General features: G+C 40.0%; 1 protein-coding gene across 1 annotated transcript in view; it reads right to left on the bottom strand.

Moving 5' to 3' along the window:
* Positions 1–900: 900 nt before the first annotated feature.
* Positions 901–26,612, bottom strand: part of LOC147320357 (polypeptide N-acetylgalactosaminyltransferase 10-like) — a 124,161-nt gene continuing 98,449 nt past the window's right edge. The window contains exons 8-12 of the mRNA XM_086308265.1: positions 21,389–21,496; positions 12,962–13,183; positions 12,206–12,322; positions 7,290–7,439; positions 901–6,545 (exon numbers count right to left, since the gene is read on the bottom strand). Coding sequence (XP_086164391.1) covers positions 6,381–6,545; positions 7,290–7,439; positions 12,206–12,322; positions 12,962–13,183; positions 21,389–21,496 — 762 coding nt within the window. The 3' untranslated portion in view covers positions 901–6,380. The remainder of the gene's footprint in view (positions 6,546–7,289; positions 7,440–12,205; positions 12,323–12,961; positions 13,184–21,388; positions 21,497–26,612) is intronic.

Below are 26,612 nucleotides of genomic sequence, written 5' to 3'. Positions count from 1 at the left end.
CTCTCAGAAACCTAAAACCAGTCCTTTGATCAGCATGTTGCTGCTCGAGTGTTGTGACTGTGCAATTACATGAAAGCTCCCATAACACGGACACTATAAGTGTTCTTACCAAACCAGAACGTTCTCAGTCCTTCTCAGCCAACATGAAAAGTTTTGAGTTACGACACATCCCAGGAGACTCTGGGAGAAATGGGCCAACTTGCAAAAGCAATATCACTCCAGCCACGGATAAATCACTGAAACCTGAAAGCTATCAGAGTTAGCGGGTTGCTGTGGGAAATGATTATGGGATTAGCGCATGTGGAAAGTGTGTTTTTGCACCATCAGTCAGAGAAACTATTAAAGCCATACAGAACCTACAACAAGAAGTGACAAGGGGAGGAAATTAGAAAGCTGTGAGCACCAGACGTTTACGCTGAAGTTATTTAGGGAAGACGATCGCAACTAGAATGAGCAGCCTTTTCGCCCACCTGGTGCTCTGTCATCTCTGACGCTGATTGGTCACTGCCTCACACAGACTGAGAATGTCTTCGTCTCATCTGAGGGCAAAACTGAGAACGCTATATGGATTGGATGTTAGGAAAGGGGGGGTAAAAAAGATGCATGCTACAGCAAGGGGGAGTCAGGACGATGCTGGGGGGAGACATCGTCACCCCAACCCAAGAGATTGGACCAAGCCCCAAGTGCCCTGGGTGCAGGATCGCAGTGACACTCCCGGCTTAAAGAGGTGGTTAGAGGCGAGAGGCTTCTAGTATAAGTCCCCCCCCCATTATAAAACTATATAAAAGGACTTGATTTGATGATAACTTCATTTGTGTGTGATAACTGATTTGATGATAACTATTTTATTCAACTATGGAGAATTTTTTTTTTAAAAATTAAGTCCCAGAAGCACAGACAGACGTTCATCCAAATATAGAAACCTTTTTATTTTACAATTTTCAGAAAAAAATATCATACAATTCCAGTTTAATTGTACAGTTTGTTAAATACCTAAATACACCTTTACAGTTGCAATGTCAGTAGAAAAAAAATATTGGATATTTTTGAGATACAAAATGTACACTTCCCTACACATCAAAGCTCACACACCTACACAACATTGTGTGATGGGCCACGTTGGCCACTGACATTAAAAACATTTGCTCCTGTAAATTACGATTATTCTGCCCAACAGACTTTCGACTGAACATGTGAAGGTGGGAAAAAAAAACGTAAAAATGCATTTGGATCTTAACGTTATAAAACGTTTCAGCACATTTACGATTGCTCTATCCCAGCAGCTGTGGAAAAGTATTACATTTGAAGTGTTTGTGTACTTGAACTGTGGTTTATACCATTATATGGGTGCCAGCTAGGGACAGGAATTGAGGATCGGGTCTTGTAGGGAACAGTTCCCAGTAGTTCAATTCCTTTCCTTTGATATGTTTCTTAGTGATGGTGTCGACTCTAAAAACGGTGCCAATGAGAACCGATCTATGTTAAGTGCTAGTGAAATCGATTTGCTAAATTCGTATCCCTAGTGTCTGCAAGGAAGTTTTTCTTTACTTAAATACTTTACCACAGTGGATAAAAGCTGAAATAAAGCAGTGCCTGAAAGTCTTCGACCCAAGTTATCCTTTGATGTAATAAAACAAACTTTACATGTGCAATGGAAAGGTACATATTACTCTGATTGAAAAAAAACCCAAACTTTTAAAAGCTTATTCAATTAAACATAATTGAAGGGATACAGTTGGCAACATCCTGTGAAATTTCCCCAGAGACACAGATCCATTTAAGTTCATTTTTAATTTAATGCACTTTGTACAAAACACAGTAAAGATGAAGAGCATGAACGCAATTTTGGCATCATCTCGTTTCCTCCCCCATCCTTTCCTGCAGAACAGCTGATTATCATTGCTATCATCCTATCTGCAGAATGCAGTTCCCATCATTTTGTGACGACTCACTAAACTGTCAAAAAAAAATTCACAAAAGGTGCTCCTCGTCTTCCTGCCCTCGAGGCAAACATGCCAAGCTTGGGATTATTCTTTCAACAACAGGGACAGAGAGCTGAGTTTAGACTGTAGTGAGATAGCTTAATTTGTTATACTGATAATGTTATTTTAACCTCAGATTTATTAGTGATAGCACCAACATCTCAATCATGGTGGATCCAGGCCTGTGTGACTGGGGCTTTACCAAACATTTTCCTGAAGGGAAAAAAAAAAAAGTCATGTTAATGACGATTCTGGTTGTGAGACCCAAAAGACTAAACTCTAAATACCAGCAATGACCTCTGCTTCTTTTCTGCGCAGCTGAGGCAAGGGGAACATGAAGATTACTCTGCAGGGAAGATTAGGACATCTAAATAAGTCTTTTGCTGTAATTTTGTATTTTATATTTTGTTACTTAAAAATAGGACTTTGGCTATTCTATAAAGCATTTTAGCACGTTCCAGGTCAAATTATATCATGATTTACTGTCAATAAACTGTCAGATACCTGTTTAAACACTGGCCTTCCAGTTGACTAATCATGGCGTTCTATTTGACAGCTAAGTTCTACATTTTCTCTAAAATCAGCTCGTCCTACTGCATTTGATCCTGCTGCCCCTGATGTTTTATTGGAATAAGGGATTTTCTGGCCCTGCTACAGCTCTTCATGCCTAAAACATCTTTGAAAAAGCACAAGCTAACACATCAGCTACCTAAAACACTTTTCTTACTAATTCTATACAACACAGCCAAAAGTCTGTAATGATGATAATCTTCTTCTTTTTATCCAAGATTTATGTGACAGTTGGGCTTGGCAGACTCAAGGAAAAACAGATGCAATAAACTGTTCTGCAGGATAAATGTGAGAGAAGAAAAACAAGATGAAATATTAAAGAATAGTACACTTTCTCAGAGAGAACTATAAAGTAACTTTTAGTACTTCGACAGTCTCATTTGAACCAAAAATGTTGCCTTATGTACCCACCTTCTATAAAACTTCCACAAAGAGTGTTCGTATTGACAATTCTTTAGAAAAAACAAACAAACAAACAATCCCAGCAACAGCCCAGCCCATTATCAATTCTAGTATGATGTCAAAGAAAAGAAATTCAAAGAAATCATATCTGGATATACAGTGGATAACAAATTGTTCCTGTTGGATCATCTGCTGGTAATCTTACTCGGTGGTCTGAAACAATAATTCTAAGTCATCTTTTAACAATTTGACAGTGTACAGTGTACAACAAAAAGGTTTACATTTAGTACGCTCCTGCTGCTAATAAATAACAGTTACATGCTGGTAAATGAACCATTTACTGTAACTCAAGAAGGGTTTTTTGAAAAGTAGATCAGGTTTTAACAACTTAACAGTCGAACAGGTTAGAAAACACTTGTGATAGTTATTTATCTTCACCTCTCAATAATCTCATTGCAAATCTACCAGCTCTGCTATCTAAATATGGGTTCTTGGTTAGCATTTGTGTGAACAATTTATGTGATAAGACAGAATTGGAAACAACAAATCATTGTTTGCACTGATTGTGATAAAATCCGTTTTGCATTTGTGTTGGAAAAGGTTTTAATCTGCACACAACAAGGAGCTCAATATATATTTTTCCCCAACATTTTCTAATATCTGACTTAAATACTGAAATATTGTGATATATAGTGAATATTACCATTTCTTTTGGTCTACTACTGCATGTTAATATCTTCCAGAGCCCAATACCTGGATCTGATGATTAAAATGGCACACACTGAACATTGTTCTGCTTCACAAAATGGGATTAGAGAATGTGCGCAGGCGACAGACCAGAACATCCCAAAACATAGTGTCAAACAGGGATTCAAGCAAAATCACCATCAGCTAAACCACAGGATCAAAGAAAGGATGAAAGCACATTTGATTAAAAACAGAATGAAGAAAAGGATTTATAAAGGCGGATGGCGACACTGGTAAACAAAGACAGCAATTTCCTCTCTCATTATAATATTCTGGATTGAACAAGTGGGAAAACAACACAGCATCATATCATGATTTCAATACAACAAAAGGTCTTCTTAGGGTTGTGGTTTACTTTTGACAGCAGGAGCAAATATGCTGGGAAAACAACAAAAAACAGTCTTTTTAGCTCTATTCACAGCCAGCAGTTACACGTGTGTTCAAAGCCAGTGGTGCGTTCAAGGTCCTGCACCAGAAGTCAATTCATGATCAGTTCAAAGACTTGAGGAGTCTTTTACAGCATAAAAAAAATCCAAGCAAAGTCACTTCCTGAATTGAGGAATTGTTCCCTATTTTCATCTGGACATTTCAGGCCACACACATTTTCTGCAAATACACACAGCAACATCTAGTCCTCTTCTAACAAGGCACTAAGATTTCATTCAAGTTTATCATTCCATAAGTGCTTAATGCATTTTAAACCCCCCTCTCACACTCACACACACACACACACACACACACACGTTAGTCTCAATCCCAGCGCTACCTTGGCGAGGCTATCCTGGATAATTTCCCCTTTTGGTCTCTACTCCCGCTCACACTGTACTCTAAAGTGATGTGTCAGCATGGCGGCCGGCCAATCAGGCAGCCCTGCTGAGAATCAGCTGGCCTGTCAGTCACACGGCCAGCCATCCGGGCGCGCAGGGGTCTATTTGTGGTGCTGCCTGCTGCTCCGCACCTTGACGAGACCCCTTGCTTGGCCGTCTGTGACCGGGTTGCTTTAGTGACTGAGTGGAAAGCGGCAAATAGCGCACAGAAAGCAAAGGAGAAACTCAAAGAGGTGTGACAGCTACTCCCACTCCCACTGTCACCACAATAATGACAAAGAAGCTCTCGTGGTGCAGTCAGACAGAAGTTTGGCTTGGGAAAACTTACAGTGCATATTATAATTATTATTATTATAATAATTGCATATTGTTTTCTCCATTTGCTTTTGGTACAGCCCCAACAAAGTACACACTGTTGAATGTAGCAGGCAAATGAGCCCCAAACTTTAAACATCTTGCTGTGTGCGTAGTGCCAAAAAAGCACACTTGCTTGTATACTGCAAATCCTATGAGATGTAGTATGAATAATGAGGAGTCGTCGTAGTGATGCGAAGTAGCACGGCTATTTAGCTAACAAACCGCAGTAACCACGCAACCTTAAAACTAAATTCTGAACAAATACCTCCTGATTTAGTGGTCACTGCTTTGAGGAGCTTTTCTCAAAGCATTCTCAAATAAATGGACCCACTCCAGGGTGAGATCTCACAGGAAGCACTTGTTGGAGCCTTGTTGCAGTGCGATGACCTTACCTTGGATCTTCTGTTTGCCATTGTCGCTTTTATCTCTGCGTAGGCCTCAGACAGCCTGCATTCTTATTGGCTATTTTAAGAGATGCAGGACCTCTATGAAGAAAGCAAAATCTAGTCTGACTGCACCATTACCCAGCAGGAGTCAGCCTGCACATACCCTGGCATCGGATAGCGCTCGCCTCTGAGGAATATAAGAAGAACGTGGCACAGTGACAAATCTGTGAAGGACTAATCAATAAATACAGACAGGAAAGCAGAGAATAAGGAACAAATAAGTGAGGCACGTGCAAAAGGTCTCATCTCCTTGGACCGTCTTTGTCAACTTTCACCCACTACATTCAATGCAGCTCTGCCCGCAGACCAGGAGTTACACACATGAGGGGAAGGATGAGGGAGGGAACAGAAGGTTGTAAAGGAGAATCACTTCACCAGGTGATTTTCAGAGTGGTTCTGCCTGGCTTCACCCAGGTGTCAGTACGACTTTGGCTCAGCAAGAGCCCCTCCCCCCCTTCATCTACCCCCAGGGAGGTTGTCAGAGCTGGAGAGACATAAGGATATTTGAGAGGGAGAATGAAAAAGGTGGGCAAAGGTGCAGTCATGCAGGCAGATAGAGACGGACATGCAGGCAGTGGCAGACCGGGAGAGAAACGAGGGAGGAGAGATTGGAGGATAAAAGGTAGATGGACAGAAAGAGAGGGAGAGAGAACTGCAAACAACAAACCCCCAGAGAGGAAACAGTACAGGGGAAGAGAGGGAGATTTGAAATGGGCAAAAGAAATAAAGAGGAATGGCAGACGATAAAAAAATTAAATAAAAATCAGGAAGTGAGACAGACCTACTGCCACAGCAGCACCCCGACAGAACACACCCATCTCTCACAGAGTAACTTTTACACAAATCCCATCAATCAAACTCAAACCCAACCTTCCCTCACACTAATGCGTTTAACTAACCCCCTCTGCGTGCCGTCCTGCCTCACTCCCAGCACCCCAAAGAGAAACAGCTGTCACCTCATTGCGAGGTAAATGGGAAATACCCCAGTTCGCAATAGCAGCAGCAGCTCCACTTCTGCGTGAGTCCTTCCTCGTGGATGCTGCAGGACTTCACTTGGCGCCCTGATTGAAGTGCTCCAGCACGGTGGCGTTGGTTTTCTCAAATAGCCACTGCTGAGTGGGCGAGGACGGGTCACACGTGTTCATGAAGACACGCCGCTCGTTCAGGCTGCTGTCGATACAGCTGTTGCTGACGGGGTGATACAGACTCTTATCCTGGAGGGAGAAACAAGGGAGATGACGGGCTGCGTCAAAGAGAAACTCTTTGGAAGCTCATTTGAAACATGGACAGTGTTTGAAACAATGACTCCCTGACAGCTATTGCTCTAAATGCTCAACATTTTCATGTCTCGTCTGTTTTATGTCAGCGAGAGGGGATATCTCGACTGTTCAAACCTTCTGTTTGTGAGGGACGGCCAATGAGAATAATCTTGGGTTAAGGGTGGAGGACAGGAACTATAATGGCTTGTTTGTGGTGGAGGATAAAGACTGCACTAAAACTCAGCTCATGTTAAACAGTGACTCATGCAAAGATATTCTAATAGAATCAAATAATGAATATACAGAGCTGGGAATGGGTATAACAGGTCCACTTTAAACCAATGTTTGCAAGTAACGCTTTCAACTTGTGTTGTTTACTGCTGCCAGCATGTTTCTTTGTGGCTACATTAATAAATCCCACAATGGTTACAAAAATAGAAACGTGGCCCTTTGTAATAGCCGAGCATAAAAGCACAACAACATAATGAGCCCCGTAGATTCGGTTAAAAAGTGCAAAGCTTTGGGAACTGATTAAGCATTCTTGAAGTCATTCATTCTGAAGCAATTACATTTGCAATTTTGCTGTTTTGTACTGTAAGAGGAAAACAAAAAGGCTCAGAGAAAGAGCTCACCACACAAACATTACACATAACCACGCCGAAGGCTCCGACTCTGATCTCCGCTTCATCTCTGTCATACCTTTCTGTAGCGCCACAGCTGGTTGCCTTTCATGCCGTGGCAGTCGTACAGGGTGACGGGGCTGTTGTGGGAAATGGCATCGAAGCAAACTTTTTTCGTGTGCATGGGGTCGCCCACCCGAATGTCCTCTCTCCAGCCAAACGTAAACACCTGCAGGAGATATAACGTAATGATTTTTTCCTTTTTTGAAGTGCGATGATCTTTACGCGACATGAAAAATTCTCAGCACAGGGTGAAGGGACTTGCAGGGGACTTGAAATGAATCGTTTGTTTTGTAGGTCAGAACTTTTGAAAAGAGCGATACAGGGTTAAAATATCAATGTGGGAGAAATCGTTTTTATAACCTACTGTAAGAAACTTTCACTTTCCTATTAAGCTGCTTTTGCTCCTTTGTGCTGTTTTGCTTCTGTAGAGTTCAGAATTGAATTTTATAAAAATCTAAAAGTTTATCATAGTTGTGGCCTTTGATTATTGATGGGAACTTCTGACCTGTTTTATACAGGAGGAGACTTGAACACCTCGGTTTCTGGAGTTTTCTGTATGAAACCTGTGTTCTCCTCTCTCCTGGTTACTCTGGCTTCCTCCCAAAACCCAACAACATGCATGTTAGGTTAATTTGTGATTCTCTGATTGGCTGTAGGTGTGAAGTGCTATGGGTGAAATTGGCTTGCAGTGCAAAGTGCTCTGAATGGTCAGTAAGAGAAGAAAAGTGCGATACAAATGCCAGTCTGTGTCCATTCAGTGTGAATCAGACTTTCAGGGAGCAATCTAAAAATAGCAGCCGTACTGGAAGCAGTGCAGCACTGACAGGAGAGTTCACTACACTTTAGTCACCATTTTTCCCCCATATCCAGTGAGGGTAACACATCTGACTGATGACCGAAAGGTAGCTGGTTCAATTCCAGCCGGAGACACAAATGTCAGGAAACGCATCTGGTGTAAGACTCTGCCAAATCCAACACGTGGAGTTACCTGCTGTGGTGCCCGTTTGTGAAAAGGGAGCAGCTTTTAAATAGGCAGATTTTTTCAACTCGCACTGCATTTTGTGTATATATATATATATATATATATTTACTAACCAAATGAAAGAGTTATGTACACAGCAGATATTTTTTTAACCGTTTACTGAAAATGTTTATCCTTTGTCCTCATGTCAACCAGCCCATAAACATGTCTGCATGCAGAAAAATGTCCTAATATAATACACTACACTGGGTGCATTTTAGTGCATGTGGTCTGAAAGAAGACCACAGTTTTGTAAAAGAAGAGTCAGGTTCAGTCTATGACCACAATATAATCAAATCGCTACAAAACCCTCCTCTCTGGACTGCTGGTGTCATAGAAGGTGCTTAAGCAAGGTATCATGTTTTTGACAGATGAGCAATAGTGTACCTTTTGTTATTATGATTCCCCGTCATTCTTCACAGACGCAGACATATTACTAGATTTTGACAGACTGTTTCCATCTTTCTCTGCAAAGGTTATTTTAATGTGTGCAGCCTTTTCCTTTGTCTTTACTATAGTCACGTATATGTACAAAGGAAACACAGACCCAACTGCGGGCTTTGTAACTCTCTAAGCAGTCAATCAAATCTTTTATTCAGAGCACACGTGAAAACAGGAAACAGAGGACGAGCTGCAGAAGTCTGAAGAGGAGAAACAGGTGGCGGGGAAAGGAGGCTTAAAGAAAATTTAGTTCAGAACAATGAAGAAAAGGGGAAACCCCAACTAAACCTGTTCATTATTTTAAATTAAACACTATTTGAAGACAAGCTCTTATTATTTTTAAGGAGAAGCCTTATTTTACTTGAAATGAGAACAACACTTTACTACTTTATTATTAGAGTAGCCTTTAGGTCATTGGGAAAATTAGTAATAATTTTTAAAATACTGCTGAATTTTACTGTGTTTTATTTGATAGCCGACACTCATTTCTGTTCATTCTGTACACAAATGAGTGTCGCAGTAATTTCACGAACAGATACATCCTGAAGTTTGCTGACGACACAGTGATCGTCAGTCTTCTAGTGGGGGACGAGTCAGGCCATGGACAGGTTGTAGATGATTTTGTAAATTGGTGTGATGAGTCCTTCTTTTCACTTAATGTGTCTAAAACTAAACTAAAGGAGGGGAAAAAACTATGATTATTGATTTTAGGAAGTCCTCTGATAGCTCATCACATATTATCATTAAAGCTGGGATAGTTGAGAGTTATAAATATCTAGGTGTGGTACTTGACCATAAACTGTGTTTTCAATCTCATGCTGATGCCACTACTAAAAAAAAAGTTCAACAAAGACTTTTCTTTTTAAGGAAAACGAGATCTTTTAATGTCTCATCTGAGATGTTGTCTTTGTTTTATAGAAGTTTTATTGAATCTGTGATGTTCTTTTGTATCGCTGCCTGGTTTGGCAACCTGACGGTGAAGAATAAGAATCGGTTGGGACTTCTGGTAAAAACTGCTTTATTTTTGATTCAATAATTTTGTATTTATCTTATATCTATGAATACAGAGTATATCCATAATTACATACAGTTTTTATTCATGGTTCTAAACCTAAAAAACAAAGACCAACGTGTGCTGTATCAATTGTTCTTTTTCTTGACCCTTAGTTTGTTTTCTGTGACAGTGATGGATTAACGCAGCTTCTTATGATCCTTATCCATTTGTCTACATGTCGATGAGTTCATCAGAATGATTGATATCATAATCTGCTGATATCAAAGCTGCCTTAGCCGTGAAATCAACGATTATGATAAATCTTGATATGTTCAATGAATTGAAACGTCTCAGCTAACAACTCATATTAGATTTTTGCATTTAGTTTCATTAAAACCAGCAAATGACTCATTTTGATTTGGTAAATGTAGAAGTATTTCTGGATTCCAGACATATCCAGACCAAAAAAAAAAAAAAAAAAAAAAGTCTAATTCGCTCTTACTTAAAACCAAACATACAAAATGAAACTTTTAATCTCCATCTGTGTCCAGGTGACTGTCGCCCCTCTGGCTCCCAAACACTGTCTGAATGATTTGCTCCACTCCTGTACAGGATCGAAAAGCCCCGACAAGGACAGCTGCCAGAGAGGCCACCTGTGAGCTGCAGCGAATGCATTTCGTGCTGGCTCTGAATACAGATTGAGACTGTGACACAAATTAAACTACAATGCATCTTCAGATTAAAGCAATTAAACTGTCAGAGCTCTGAGGCGCAGTATTTTGGCTGTGGAAACAAAAGGGGACATTCAATCCATTAAGTTTGTATTATGAGCTGTGCTTTAAGATCTACGCTGTGACGTGTGAGTGCAGAGTCCTTTTAGAACAATGCAGAGATAATGAAGAAGCTTTTCCATCTATGCGGGCACTATTTTTTTTGACATTTATGTCTCGTTAGCTGACAAAATCCAATTACTTAAGCGATTTCATAAATGTGCCCTTAGGAAAAACCTAAAATCGCTCAACTTTGTAGTTGAAAGGCACATTTGTGGACCACCAGACTACGCTTTCCTTTAGATTTCTTTTTAAATCTACATTGTGGAGTATAGGTGATCGCTATAATGCTTATTACATCCTGGACAGCCTGATGACACAGCAAGAAAATAGCCGTTATAATAAATCACTCCTACCTGTACACCTGCCACCTTCAGCAATGTAAGGACTGGCCCACACTATCGAAGCTAACAGAAAACTCCCAATGCAGGGAATGCTGGGAAATCTGACCACAGTATAATGAATCTTCTGAGTAAGTACGGGGCGGAGAGTGAAACACATCACTGACAAAATTAAAGAGCAACTTCTTTTAATAAAGCGTGCCAGGATCCTGATGAAATCAAGGGTGCAATTACATCAACTATTAAAATTATATGGGGAAAATTAAACTATTAAAAACTTCTAAAATAACGACTTTTGGCCCGGGTATCAAAAGAAGATCAAAGTATGGTTTCTGCATGCCTAATGTTGAATTAATGTATGAAAAAGGAGGCAGTTAAAAGTTTCAAAAACAGGCTTTAAAAATAAAAAGGGAACTGTGTGTGCAAGGGTTTCAAATATTTAAGGGCAGGTCCACAAGAAAAAAAAGTAAAATAAAGTAGAACGCAAGTCTTTGATCAAAACAAAACAAAACAAAAAAACCTGAACAAAAACACGAAAGAAAAAAAAAAACATTATGATGGATGAACCAAAACTCCCATGGAAATAGAAAAAGATAAGATAAGATAAGATAACCTTTATTAGTCCCACACGTGGGAAATTTGAAAAATATAAAGAAAAACAACAAAAAACAAAAAGGCCGTTTCTGTTGCAAAATCCTTGGAATCATAACATCCTCTGGGACTCACGGATTGGCAAAACCTGCAGTTTCTCCACCGGCCACTTGGGCTTGTCTTTAAAAAGTCAAACCATGTTGACGCCTATAAATCTGTACGCAAAGGCCACATTTTTTGAGCTTTGTACTGCAAGTTCAGCTTGGTCAGTAGAAAGATCTGACAACATGGCAGACACACTCCAGGTTACCAATGCGAGCAGCACAGGCAGCGATTATGCTGTGCCGAGTTTGCCTAATACAGTTACGCTGCAGCTTACGCTTCCCCTCAGGATATGTCTGGATTCTATTTTGAGATTTTAATTTAATGAAGATGCACATTTTGTTATGATCTGGACAATGTCAGCGCATTAATTCTCTGGATTTGCAGGTTTTCTTTATTGCCGCCTACAGTGATTGTATCAATGGGACCGTGTTAGGCGTGCTCACTGTGAGCACACAGGTTGACTTCTTTCTCACCACTCTCCCTGTATACAGAAGAACTTGGGTTAAATGAGTAATAATTAGACGTTAAAGGTGAACTAATAACATGACCTTAATCAGGCTCCATTCAAGCTACACTGATTAATAACTGACTTCAGTGACTTTTTCGTACCTGTCCATGTCTCCAGCTCACATCGCCTTGTCCCTTCACACAACTCTCCAGGCGGATAGGACTCCCCGACACAAAATGTTTACTCTCCATACACATGCTGCTACCCACGTTACGGATCTTCACCAAAAAAACACACATAAGAGCAGAGTCACATAAGCATGAAAGACGGCAGAAAGACGTTATTCAGGCAATAAGAGTTGTACATCTTCAACAGAGATCAGAGGTTTTCTTAACTACCAAAATCACAAAGAATATAATGCAAAAAAAAAAAATCATCAGGCAGCTTCAAGTAGTATTACACCATTAGTTTGGGTTATTTCAGGAGGCAAGAACACTGCAATTAAGCTCTAATTAAATTCATGCACTGAGTGTAACCGGTCCACAGCTCCAGACAGCAGTCTGGTATGACAGACAGATAGGAATATTAGAGCCAAATGGAGAGAATTTCTGACAGCTTCTTGAGTTATTTTAGAGGAAACCGCTGGTAATTACTCTTATCTTTTGGCCTGCCATACCAAAGGAGAAAAGGAAGAATTTGCTTAAGACACCAGTAACAAGACCAACTATCTTTAGACTGAACCTCTGGCACACAAAGTGGCATTTTAAAACTAAACTACATGAAGCTGAGAAAAAAATAGCTTCACATTACATATTCAAAGTACTCACTGTCATGACTTTCTAACACACATTTCTTGGTAGCTCTAGTTCCATCTTTCAATTAGGCTGCCTTTAATTAGAGGATAAGAGCAACTGTACCTCTCCCCATGCAGCAGCAGGAGGCTCCACAGGTGGGTAGTGCTTGGGCAGATCCCAGGCCACCTCACTCATGAACCACTTGAAGTTCTTGCAGTTGAGCCGGTTCCTCAGCTCCTTCTGCACAGTCATGTCTCCTGCTGACAGGTGGCGGTACTCAGGCCTGCGCTGGTAGATGTACTCGGCGTACTCGTCCATCCACACTTCTGCTACTCGCTTCAGGTTCTGAGATCAGAATGGTTTCTCAGTTAACTCTACAGTTACAGACCACATTTCACACTGTTAACTGTCAGAACAACAGAAATCAAGTTTTCACACCAATCAAATAAATGACTATATTTATAAAAATGTTGTTGGTTCATTTATTGGCAAAAGCCGAGGCTCACAGAATAACTTTGCTACCATCAGGTTAGTTCTTTGTATATGCAGTAAATTCTTCTTTCAAATTCTGCTTCTTACACAACTACATGATCAAGTTCTGCACGAACTGGACCAACAAATACCCCAATTTGCTAAGCTGTCACAAACTGACTGACAGCAGTGATTTGTGTATGTAGTGCCTGAATTGGCTCATCAGACAGCAGCCTCTTTGGTTGACAATCAAGTAATGCAGGAAATGCAGTTAAAAGTAAAAAAAATAATAATAAAAACATATATAGCACCTTTCAAGAAAAAAAAAACCCAAAACAAAGTGCTTCACAGAAGCTAAAACATAAAAACAAAAATCAACCAAAGGCAAGTTTAAAAAGATACGTTTTTAGCTGTTTTTAAAAGAGACCACCGAATCCACATATCTCAGGCTCAAAGGGAGAGAGTTCCACAGTCTAGGGGCCACAGTTACAAAAGCTCTGTTGCCTTTAGTTTTCAGCCTCGTGTGTTGGACAACCAGCAAGCCCTAATCACATGACCTCAGGGACCTGCTGGGAATGTATGGATGTAAAGGTTCCCTGATATATGTTGGTGCTTGTCCACGCAGAGCCTCGAATGTCAAGGTCAAAACCTTGAAGTGGATTCTGAATTTATTAGGGAGCCAGTGCAGCTGAATCAGCAGGGGTGTGACATGGGAGTACTTGGAGGACTTGGTCAGAAGCTTTGCAGCAGCGTTCTGAACAACTTACAGATGCTCCAAAGAGGCTTTATATAAACAAGCAAACAAAGAATTACAATAATCCAGACGAGATGAAACAAATGCATGAAGGACAATTTATAATTCAAAAGTGCATAGCAGTGATAAGAAATGTCCTTAAAAGTGCTCAATAAGTGCTGAAGAGGAAGTAAATACAACAAAAACAATAAAGGCCCCAAAACGGAACCTTGTGGCACACCATAGGCAAGAAAAGTAGAAGAGAAACTGTACTCAGAGGTAGCCACAGAAAAGGATCGTTCATGCAAATAAGATTCAAACCACTCCAAAGCAGACCCTGATATACCCAGCCAGTGTCTTAGCCTATCTAGCAGAACATGATGGTTCACAGTATCAAAGGCGGAGGTCCAACATCAACAAAATGGAGCATTTTCCTGCATCACATCTCATCAAAATGTTGTGGGAGACTAAGAGTTTTACTTCAAAGACGCCCAAGTTAACTTTACAACAACTTTCAGGTAGAGAAAGTTGTTTTTGTCTTTAAAGCCTTTATAGCCAATATTTCCTCTTTTTTCTTAATAACGTGGCTGTTTCAGTGTATTACAATTTGGGCTATTGGCTGCAACAAGTGTCCACATGCACATTACATTCCTTTGTGGCTACTAGTTGGTTACTAATGGATATTCCAGGCTTTGTTTGTGCAGGTAACCCTCTAATATATTTACCATCTTACCATATGTAAATCAATAATATATTTTGTTCCATAAAAGAGCCATGAAAGATTTCACAAAAGCTGCAAATAGGTGAAGAAATCTAATGAATTTTCTTTATGATAAATGCATTGATAAAAAGTCATGAAATATGTTAGAAATTTAAATATTTGTGAAGTTTCAGTTTTTCAAAGTCATCTAATGAGAAACTGGACCAATTGTACTTGCGTCTATTCCCTAACCAACCACCAGTTTGATCATCAAAGTGGTGAAATTCCCTTTAGATTAATTCCAGACTCGTAATCTGCAGAACCGCTATCTGAGATTCTGTGTTAGTTTTGTCACGCTGTGCAGCACATTTAATATTCTCCCCTATGCCTTTTTTTTTCTGCTTTTGCTGTCTGAAAATATTTGTAATAAATATATAAATAAATAAAATCTGCTTTAAAGTCTTACAGTTAGCTGGCCTGTTAGCTAAATTCCTGCCTTTCTGGGCATCGTGTCTTCACTGCAACAAACAAAGCCATCATTTGTACATCCTGCCACCCTTGAAGTTTTGATTGATTTGACATGACAAAATGATCAAAGCCGCTCAGTAGAAAGGAGGCCAGTCATCATACAGGACCTGTCATCGTGCCCCGGGAGGCGAGAGATGAAAAAAGTACCTTGTCTCTAGTCACGAAAGCAGATATAACACTGAACTGAATTATGTGCTAATTTACAAGGTGCCTTTATAAAGGATGAAAAACTATCTGTTTCTTTTCTTTTTTTCTATGTACTTGGTGTTGGGAAGCTGTTACGCCTAATTAGGTCTCTAATGACATTACACATGGATCTGAAACATTCTTTGTAGCTTTATGAAATAAGAAAATCTGAAATCAGCTGTGAGACTGGCTTGGCTTTAACAGAAGAAAAGGAGCAATATGCATAATGTGAGTTGATGTTGTGAATCCACACTTAAGTATTACTGCTTTGTCAATTCAACTTGTTTTTATTTTATATTTATATACTGATGACATTATTCACTAAAGATTGAAAAGATGAATTATCAGGAAAGAAAAACCCAAATGCCAACTGCATTCATTCTTCCTCTTTACTCAGAGGGGGGGCATCTTCTTTTGATGCACTCCAGTGGCTCCACCTTTTCTCCTCCCCTAAAGAAACCCAAAGGTCAAAGTCACCACTCCAACCAGATTTAAGGGCTAATATGCCTTGGGAATAACCATTTCGATAACCCCAACCTTAAGGTGAAATTCTTAGAAAAAGTGGTAATTTTAAGACTTTTCTTGGTATTTCATCACTAAGAGCTACTCTTAGTGCAAGGAAGTATTGGAGAATAAAAAATAAGGATTACGAAACAAGAAGCCCTTCTGAAAAAGTGAAACACGTAAAGGTCTGATTTAATGTCTTTTTACAAGATCACATCTTGAAAAAATAATTGCTAAAATCATGAGGAAAAACAATTTTTTTTTTTAAACCATCAGATATTGATAGAAAACCAAGGAGGAAAAAAAATAGAATATGGACTTACTGCAAGCAAAGAAGCAAACAAGATGCTTCTTTAGTTTTTATAAGCCGACAGAGTTCCAGATATTTAACTGCTAGCGGAGTTGTGTTGGTTGCTTCATGTGGTGCTGGTAATATCATTGCACAACCACATCCATTACGTTATTCGCCTGAACGATAGGTGCACGGCACGATTGTGCACGGCACGATTGTGCACTCGGCAAACGCACCGTTGGCACAACCTGCCAGGTTATAAAAATCAAGATGTGCACGACCCGTTGAAAACAGCAGCTAACGACAGTAGCGGTGTCGTCAATTTCATGTCAAATTTGCCATATGGTGCTGGTTGCAAGGCACTGAGATTTCCTGACCTACCATATCTTAAGATGTTGGTCATTATGTGAATCATTTGAGAGACACTGTAGAATCTACACATGTCAAGATGCGAGTAGAGCTCGAATCACCCGAGAAGACTTCCAGGACTTCTTGGTACAACATTGAACACTCGGATCCTCAAAAGAGTTTCCCTTCTCTGTGTAGGTGGAGTAAGTGCACAGGACAATAGAAGTCTTGAGAATCTGAGAGAGGAGTAAAGGACTCCATCAATGTCCACTGTGAACCGTCGCTCAACAGAGATTGTTATAAGATCTAATGAGAGCAACTTAAAATGAACAAGAACACCCAAATGTAAGACATCAGCTACAAAGAATGCATTATTTATTGTACATTTAGGCCACTAAATTATACATGTAGTGACATAAGCTCACAGAAAAAGCCCCACCCTTTTTGTCTCATTATAAGAGCATTAATATTCATGACTAAGAGGCATAAAACAGGTGAGGAGGAGAGAAATCCGATGCAAAATGAGCGACAGTAATGGCAGCACAGACAACATCTGACACAGGTTCTTTAAGCCTGCTTTGAGTTGCAAACATAAAAGCCTGAGCAATGCGAAATCCATCCATCTGAAGCCTTTGAGGCGTCAGCCTCTGGGGTGCGCACGCATGCCTGGGAGTATAGATGGTAGCAGCCTTGGAGGCAGGGATGGTGAAAGGAATGAGAATACAAGTTCAGCAATCCTCCCAGGAAGGAATAAATACAAATCCTCCAACCCTCGGAGGTACAGATGTAGTGAAGAAAAGCTTCCAGCCACACACACACAGGCACACATAAAATCCCTGTAGCAAAGCTCATCGCCTGCAGCAAAACTCAAGCTCTGTGCTCCCTAGGTGAAGTGCAGTTCAGTGGTTCTATCTTCCTGTGTGCCAACTGGACTTAGCGGTGGCTGAGATTCCCTGATGTGCACACACATACGTGCACACAAAACTCTATAAATATGTCTGGAGATCCTTTGTTCTCTTTATCTGTACCTGCTGAAATGCTTCTCTCACCACGATACTTAAAAAAAAATCAACATAAATGAAAAAAAAAAAAAAAGTCTTGAAGGTTTAATTCTTTCCTGAGGCAAAAGATTTTTAGAGCACGGGAGAAGTGTCTCTTAGTGAGCCATGACTAAATCCTTACACAAACCAAAGTCTTTATTGAGTCCTGTTAAGGGAATTCTTCAGTCCGTTAGTTCTGCATGTCTAGATATACATTCTGGATTTTGTGCAGCAGATCTCTACTATTAAAACTGAAACAGTTAAGGCACTCTGATGGACTGGTGACTGCTCCAGGGTGTATCCGCCTCGCACACTATGGGAGCTGGGACAGACTCTGGCCTCCCTGCAACCCTAAGTTTGATAAAAGTGGCGGGGGGGAAAAGGGTGGATGGAGGGAAAACTCTTTTTACTCAGTTGGGGTTGGTTCAGTTGCTTTGAAGTGAGAGCCACAAACAGTGTGTCATCAACAGCAGGTGGTGTCAAGCTGCCAAGCAGACGGGAGCATTGACCGGCACCGGAACTAAAGTCATGGACTGTTGACGACACAGTCAGCAACAAAATGGATTTTAGCCACCTAAGGGAAATCAATAGTGGTTTAAGTTTATGCCCTATTTACCCACAAAGCCAGAGCACATCATCAGATTGACAACCCCGCCCCCCCAGCAATTTTACCACACAAAATCTTAAACTTTTTCCACCTCCTGCTGTTTTGATTGGTTATTTTATATTATGGTGTCACATTGTGACATTTAACATTTTGGGGTTATGAATTGTTAGCCGTCTGCTGTCTTCCTGCATGTTGCAGGAGAACTTTATGCTTCAGTGAGCAGAGGGATAGAGGGGTGGATTTGCACAAGTCGAATGTTTGCGAAATAGTCGAAGCTCTAATCCAGCGCTATCAAACTCATTTTACATGGTGGGGTACATAAAGTCCAAATATGATCTTAAATAAGAAATGTCTGTTAGTAAGACGACTGTGAAACTGCCAAAAACGCAGCTAAAAATGCAAATTTATGCCCTCCTTGGCAGTTTTCACACTTTGCAAAGTCATGCAATGGGCTGTTTGATTACGTGATTATGTTTGCTGTGTTTGACACCCCTGCACTAATCTATTGATTTGTGTTCCTCACACAACATTATACTTGTGCTGCTAAATGAAATTTTCCATCATTTTGCTGATCATACTAGAGCTCGAGTTGACTTGATTTATTTTGATATGATATATAGAAATAAACATCTAGCTCCATCTCTCTGAATGTTTTGTTGGAGGATATATTTGAAGTTATGTTTTCCAAAACAACTGACACATTCTCATAAATTTTGAACTTCTAAATTTATCTTCATAAATTTAGAACTAATCCATTATAAAATATACAGAAGCAGTTCTTTGTAGTTGTTGTTGTTTTTTTCCCCCAGTCCCTACTGAAGAGTCTGGACAACACAAATGATCCAAAATACGCTCAGTGATTGTTACTGTCATTTGGAGGGGGTCATGTCCGTGGAAGTGAACATGTGTATATATATAGTAATGAGACTTGGGCACTCTCAAATTTGCCAGCCATGTACAGTAAGTATTTACTTATATAAGGATTTTATTCAGTGTCTATTAAACACTGGTCAGTGTTTTTCACACCAATGTTTAAAAAAAGAAAAATCACAAATAAAAAGTAAACAAAACAAAAAATAACAGCTTAAGAGCACTTTGTAAATTGTGCTAACCAACCTTATGCTTTTAGAGCTGAACTGATAACTAAGGTCCACAAAACAGAGGTAAATCTTAAAGTGCTGTTTGTGTGTGACAGCGCTTTGTGTCATTATCATGTAAGTCATTTTAAAAATGACTTACATGATAATGACATGTGGAGAAAAAAAATATACTAAAAAACAAAACAAGAAAATGCCAATCTTTTCTCCCCCCAAGCTGACATACAAAAAAAGCTCTGTAGATCACACACACACACACACACACACACACACACACACACACACACACACACACACACTCCACTCTTCCTAACATTTTTTCCGTCAGATCTTCTATCAGGTGTGTTTGAAAACAGATATAAATGAAGAGCCATACATGCCGAACATGAAGATTTTTTGTTATATTATTTACATTTTTACAATAAGCCATGGCCAAAATAAAATATACCAGCTAATACCAAAATTAAAAATTAAAATGAAATACAACAGTTGGTCAGTGACTTCAGCCATCACTGTGTGGTACAAAAAGAGCCTTTGGTGTTCAGAGTTATCTTGACCTAAGATCGCGCTAATTCATCTAGTCTAATGGGGCAAGTCAGTAGTAAATAAAAACCTGTATTATTATTTGATTCTTTGTAAACTAGTAGAGAAATCAACAAAAACCAGATTCATAACAGCCCCAGGTACAGTCAATACTTTTATACTGTTAAAACCAGCCTGTTTGTTTGCTATCAGTATTCAATACAGCCTCACTGTGGGGCTAATGGTCAGACCAAGAAGGCAAAAACCGAGGCCAAAGGGATTAATTACATATTCATCTGAGCCAAACAGAGCCAGGTGTCAGAATGAGGCTGAGTCATGCATAATGAATAATGTTCAGCTACAGGCCAGAAAGCCATTTTTAACACTTCTCATACTGTTTCACAGTGTTAAAGCTGCCATGGAATAAAGAAAGAATTTTCTCATAATTAGCTCCCCTAAGTTGTATGCTGTGTGTGTAGGTGACAACTTTTAGAAATGCAAAGTAAAGGAAACAAAAGCTGCTAAAAGCCTGCATCACACTCACAGCGGCTTGCAATTCAGTGGTCTTTTCATGTAATGCTAGCCTTCAGTATTGAGTAGATGGTAGATTTTGGATAGTAATCGGGTTTTTACGCCCAGTCACAGATAAGAGTTGTTAATGCTAATGCTTCTGCAACCTCCCAGGAAGGGTTGAGCGATGTGTTAAAAGTATCCAACTGCCACCATCAGTGCAGTAATCACAGGCTGCTGATGTTTGTGTGTGCATGGCAACGATCATTCCCCCATTTCACTGAGAGACTTAAATGAAGAACTTTGAGATGATGGAGTTAAATGAAGAAACAGGTGGAGGTCATGCATGTCAACCGAGTTCGAAAGCAGGGTTTGTGAAATAGCTGCAACTTTTAATACATTCACGCACAAAAACACAAATCAGTGTAACAGTTTTTATGCGATGGCCCAACATTTAATGTCCCTGATCACGATTTTTGTCTGTCTGTTGTTTACCGAGTTGTGTCCAAATACACATCAATATTGCGCGTAGACGGAGACGTGAAGAAATCCACTTTTGGAGGTTGGAAGGAGTTTAACACTCACACTAGAGACCAAAGTTGAAGTCATACACATTATAGATTTTCACACAACATCTGTAGAGCCCAACCAATGCAGCATTATTAAGACTGATACTGATATTTAGTTATTTAAACCTGATTCGGATTTTGTTTCCTTTCATATTAAAGAAACTAATGGATTTCCTTTGCATTTACTTTGTGTAGTTATTCATTACACTCTGCTCAGCACCACCTAGACTGACTGGTTATTATGTTTGTGGCGCTCCAAAGCGCATTGGCTTTTGTTGTTTGGACAGTAAAGAGAAGAAAGGGTTTTTGAGGTGAGAAATTCCTAACCGACACCTCTGCACAAGGCAAGACATTTCACCATGAGGTCACTGAACAAATACAAGGCACCAGAAATGGAGAACATCAAGCTTTCCCATAATGCTTAAGACAGATCTGAGACTTACCCTGGCAAGGCTGACACCACCAGGAACTTTGTAGGGGACATACTTCCTGTAGATGTGCCCAACCCTGGAGCAAGGAATGTCCTCCATCCGACCACCACACATCCACACCTACAGAGAGAGAGACGGGGACTCAGCAGTGATAAAGATCATATCTGAGAGTGAATTTGTGTAACTGAACAGCCTGGAATTGAGAGGGGCAGATGAGGTTAACATTTCCGAGATGAAACAGAAACTATGTGAGAAAGACAAAATGTGGGAAGACACGACCAGGAAAAAGCAACTGAGAGTAGACAAGGTCAAAACATAAAAGGAAAAAAAAGGATAAATGGGAGAAGTAGGAGAGGGACCTTTAAACTGAAGAAGGGTAGGGACTGTATAGGGTACGCACAGGGGTGCAAGGTATGCTGACTTGGTCATGAAATCCTGGAGAGAGGAACAAAAGCAGCAGGTTCAAGTAGCACAAAGAGTTGAAAACTTCAAAGAACTACAGATATGGATCCTATTTTATAAAGGACTGCAGAGGTGATAGAACTTTGTGCAATCTAGAAACACATGAACTTTTTTCAGAGACCAAAGAGAGGAAATTACACCGAAGAGAATGAGACAAGTCAATCATGCTTAGCTAAATGACAAAGACTCAAATTGGATTTGGTATGCTACTTAGCAAAAGCAGAGCTACCTTTCAAGTCTACAGGGTGTGAAAATCTAGTAATTTAAAACTAGAATTTAAGTGATTAGACACTTTAAATTAATGAGAAGACTTTGGGGTCAAAAGTTTGACTATATGAACTTTTGACCCCAAAGAGTTCGGGATTATCTTTTTTACATTACAAGCTTTGAATTTATTCTCTCAGTGTGCTGTTGATGTCAACCCGTTTTTTATTTAGCTGAATGATGCAGACGTGTAACAGTTGAAAGAAATTAATTATTACCACCTATTAATTAATTACCACCTAATTATCAGAGTTTTGGTATCAACCATAAAATGTAGTCTGATCTTAATCTAAGTCTCAATTATGCACAAACACAATCTGACTAACAGATAAACGTGTCGATAAAATATGCAAGAAAAAAAACTAATAAAGATTCAGCTGAAACATTAACACAGTGTGCTGCACAATAACGATCAAACTAATATCCAATACAGATGTGTTTAGGCTACAACATGTTACTTAGAAATGTGTGCTGCTGACTTCTCCACAAGCTACTGGGAATTAGATGTTCCAGTTAAGGAGATCGGATGGGACATGTGGGTTGTAGAGGTGTTCTCGTCTATATATAGACATGCAAAAATCTGCTCTTCCAAACAAACTAGTGTAACTCATTTTCATAGCACCTTAGAAAACTAACATCAATACCAGTGAATGAAATACCAATAAATATTTGGCCCGTTTAGCCAGTTTAAGGCTTACATACTAGTTGATTATGAATATTATGGACAAAGCATTTCAGGAGATTAGGGAAGAAGATCAAAATCTGTCTAAAAGCCAGATTAAAATACATCTACTTTAAATCAGGATTTAAGATTTATGTAAGATTTTATTGAGTGTACTTTATATGAGATCTCCACCAAAACCTCCCATGACCTTTACAGCACACTGTCCTCCATATCCGCCTAAATCTTGCATTCCTCCTACTTCTGTCGTGACTTGAACCTCTGAAGCCTGAACGTCTGATGATATAACAGTCATAATATGCTGTCTTTATACAATTTGAAATTCAGACACTTTAATCTAGAAAAGTCTTCCTTGCCTTCGGCTGAAGGTCAAGACATTTTCTGAAAGAAACCTCTCTGGTGATGAAGATAGAGGCTGTATTTAAGCTCAGGCATATAGTAACGAGAGCAAAATTATAATTTCCCACCTGAATGTTGTTATACTCTCATTCCCCTCCCGATTCTCCAGAGTGGACATCAGCTGGCTGCTATTTCAATTCAATTACTCCTTGTCAAGTTTGTTGCATCGCTCCAGCTTGGACAAACAGAATCGGGGGAAATAAGAGATTGAATCTACCCTCTCCACACTGTGCTGTAGGGGGGAAAAGTCTGACCTGCTGCACTGGTGCCTTCCATCCCCTTTATCCCTGCACTGAAGCACTTGAGCTTAATAACAGGGGCGCCCCACCGCAGGAGGGATCAAGAGCTCGGGTTCAGTGGCAGTCAGATTAAATTAAAAGTCTTATCACTCACCTCTAACACCTCAACCTCTACAATCTGCTCGCCTCAAAACATGAACACCAGAAACCACAGCACGGCGGCCCAGAGCAGCTTTAAAAGCTGTGTCCTTTTAAAGTACCATCTTGTTTATATAGCTCCTTTCAAAAACAAATTATAGAATGCAATTACACTGGCATAATAATTTAATTCCATACACATAATCAATCTGATTATACCTGACTTTTGGCACTAACTTACATCTGAAAAGTAAAGTGAGGAATGGTTACCTTAATGAGAGAAAGGGAATCCTTCTTAATGTATTAAGAAGATATTTTGGCTCTGCACTCCAACTGCAGTGGTGCTACGGATCGATGTTTTTTTAGGAGAAGATGCCAAGAAATCTAGCATACCAACAAAAAAGACCCGGGAAAAGAATGCAAACGAGTAAACATGGATGAAAGCAATGTAGCTCTTAAATTATTTTTAACAAATCAGCATTGCAAATGTCTCTTGAAGGGCTTTGATGTCTTTTCATTTAAAAGGACAAAGAGGGAAGGAAACGCTATAGCAACAACAGTATGATGGAAGAATGAGTCTCTTTTTTTAGTCCAAATAAAACTAATCTCACCCAAGAATCTCTCAATCTTCCTGTTACCAACTCAAAGCTTTAGTCACTAAATCCATTAACCTTTCATGCAGAGTTTGCTTGCCCAATTAAGCAAAAAATGAACGGCGCATTTATTTAAAGATGAATGGTGTCTGCTAGTAAAGCCTGATGCACAGAAAATGTGTGTGTGGTTCATAAAACTCCTTTCAAGCTTTCACAGCTGTCAGCCGGGCAGCAGTGTTCATCAGCCAGCAAATGGTTTAAAGTTGTGAGTTCATATATTTTTTCCTCCTACATTTGTTTTTAGACCACCTCTAAACTGAAAACTGAACCACAGCTCTTCATCTGCTGATCAGCAGCAAGTTTTGATGCTGCTCATGTCAGAATTCAAATGAACTGTGTTTTTTTAAAATGAACCAAGGCACAACAGCCACACCTAGACCCATGTACAGAACTGGGAGGGCAACAACGACAAGAGTCAAGCTTGAAAAGAACAAAGAGGAACTGAGGTGAAAAAGATAACCGACGGCTAGGATAGCAGTCAGAAGAACGAAACAACAACAGCATTTTGTAAGAAACGTGGCAGTTATCTTGGCTGTAGCTACATGGTAGCATAGCTAGAATCAAACAAAGTCTTTATGATTTTGTTTGTTTAAAAACAGGTTTTGTAATACAACCATGTGATCCGACTGATTGCGGTTGTTACAAGCCTCTGACCGGTATCAAGAACAATGAGGCTGCAGTCTCCTGCATGCAGCGGCTCTAAAACATGGAGCGCTGTAATGTAATAGTAACAAAAGACTAAACCACTTTATCTTTGAAGGATTTTTATTTTTAACTAGTGCTGTCAACATTAATCTCGTTAACATGACGTTAATGCCATAACCGCATTAATGCGGCAAATCTCTGTTAGAGAGTTACTGCAGATCGCCCCGCGTGTGGGGCTGCACGGTGTCAACGCGTTAGCGCAGTTAGCTCATAAACGTCATTTTAATGAGATGACAGCACTATTTTTAACATTTGACCTTTCTTAGTGTTCATATGGATCAACCACTCCTAAGAGCAACCCTTTGCCTTATTGTTTAGCTTCTCCCTGTATATTATTATTGTGCTTTTGAATTTGCTCGTGCGTCATTTAGCTGGAGTATTTTTCTTGTCATTCCGTAGTGACGTCCAATAGATAAAAGGTAAGTGTTGAACTTGCATTTGATAGCATTTAACTGCAACTACAAATTTATAGTCAAAGAGATGTTGATGCAAATGAAAGAACCCATGATTAGGCTCTGTATGATGACATTAAGTTGTTAGGCCTCCATCACTCAGGCCCAGAGATCTGCAAGTGATCATGGCGACCAAGTTTGCATCTAGTTGCGTGAAAGACACCAGCTTGTTTGCGAACACTGACCAGAGTGATTTCAAGTGTTTCTCATGTTCCACTGCTGCTTGGCCAGTAGTTGGTGAGTGTTTGCAGACAAGTTGAGGTCTGCAAAGCAACTACGGACAACCGGAGCAACTGGGCAAATAAGTCAAAGAGATTATTGATGCAAAATTATAGTATCAGCTTATGTTTAGCACTGAAAGAAATTCAGGAACCTAACCAAAAACTTGTGGAGATGTGGAAAAAATGGTTATTTATTTGACTGAACTAATGCTAATATAATAATGTAAATATATATTCTACCAACAGAATTAAAGTCTTAGAGATAAATCAATGCATGCTTTGACTACAGGGCAGGGCAGCACGGTGGCACGGTGGTTAGCACTGTTGCCGCACAGCAAGAAGGTCCTGAGTTCAATTCCAACATCAGGCCGGGGTCTTTCTGTGTGGAGTTTGCATGTTCTCCCCGTGTTTGCGTGGGTTCCCTCCGGGTACTCCGGCTTCCTCCCACCGTCCAAAGACATGCAGCTTGTGGGGATAGGTTAATTGGAAAATCCAAATTGCCATTGTGTGAATGTGCGAGTGAATGTGAGTGCGAATGGTTGTCTGTCCCTGTGTGTTAGCCCTGCGACAGACTGGCGACCTGTCCAGGGTGTACCCCGCCTCTCGCCCTATGACAGCTGGGATAGGCTCCCGCGACCCTGAAAAGGAAAAGCGGAAGCGAATGGATGGATGGATGGATGCTTTGACTATTTTTTTTTTTTTTTGGCATTTGTCAAGGAGTTTTTGCGTTTACAACAGCGGTCCCCAACCCCTGGGCCTTGGACCGGTACCGGTCCGTGAGTCATTTGGTACCGGGCCGCGAGAGTTGAGGCTCAGGTGTGAAATGTATAATTTTCAGGGTTTTTATCGGTTTTCAGCGTTATTTTGTTATCGTTTTTATCGTTAGCTCTGTTTTCCTGGGTCTTTTCACGTGTGTTATGAATAAATCTTTTTTTCGGTACCGGTACTAGTTTTATTTTGTTGTATTTATCCGCGACACCTTAAAGGCCGGTCCATGAAAATATTGTCGGACATAAACCGG

The sequence above is a fragment of the Aulonocara sp. 'chitande type north' Nkhata Bay genome, linkage group LG10, assembly GCF_057382095.1.
Source record: "Aulonocara sp. 'chitande type north' Nkhata Bay isolate Kocher_YH1m ecotype deep benthic linkage group LG10, A_spYH_male_GT1.1, whole genome shotgun sequence".
NCBI lineage: Eukaryota > Metazoa > Chordata > Actinopteri > Cichliformes > Cichlidae > Aulonocara > Aulonocara sp. 'chitande type north' Nkhata Bay.
The sequence above is the reverse complement of the archived record's forward strand: the minus strand, read 5'-3'. Positions and strand labels throughout refer to the sequence as shown.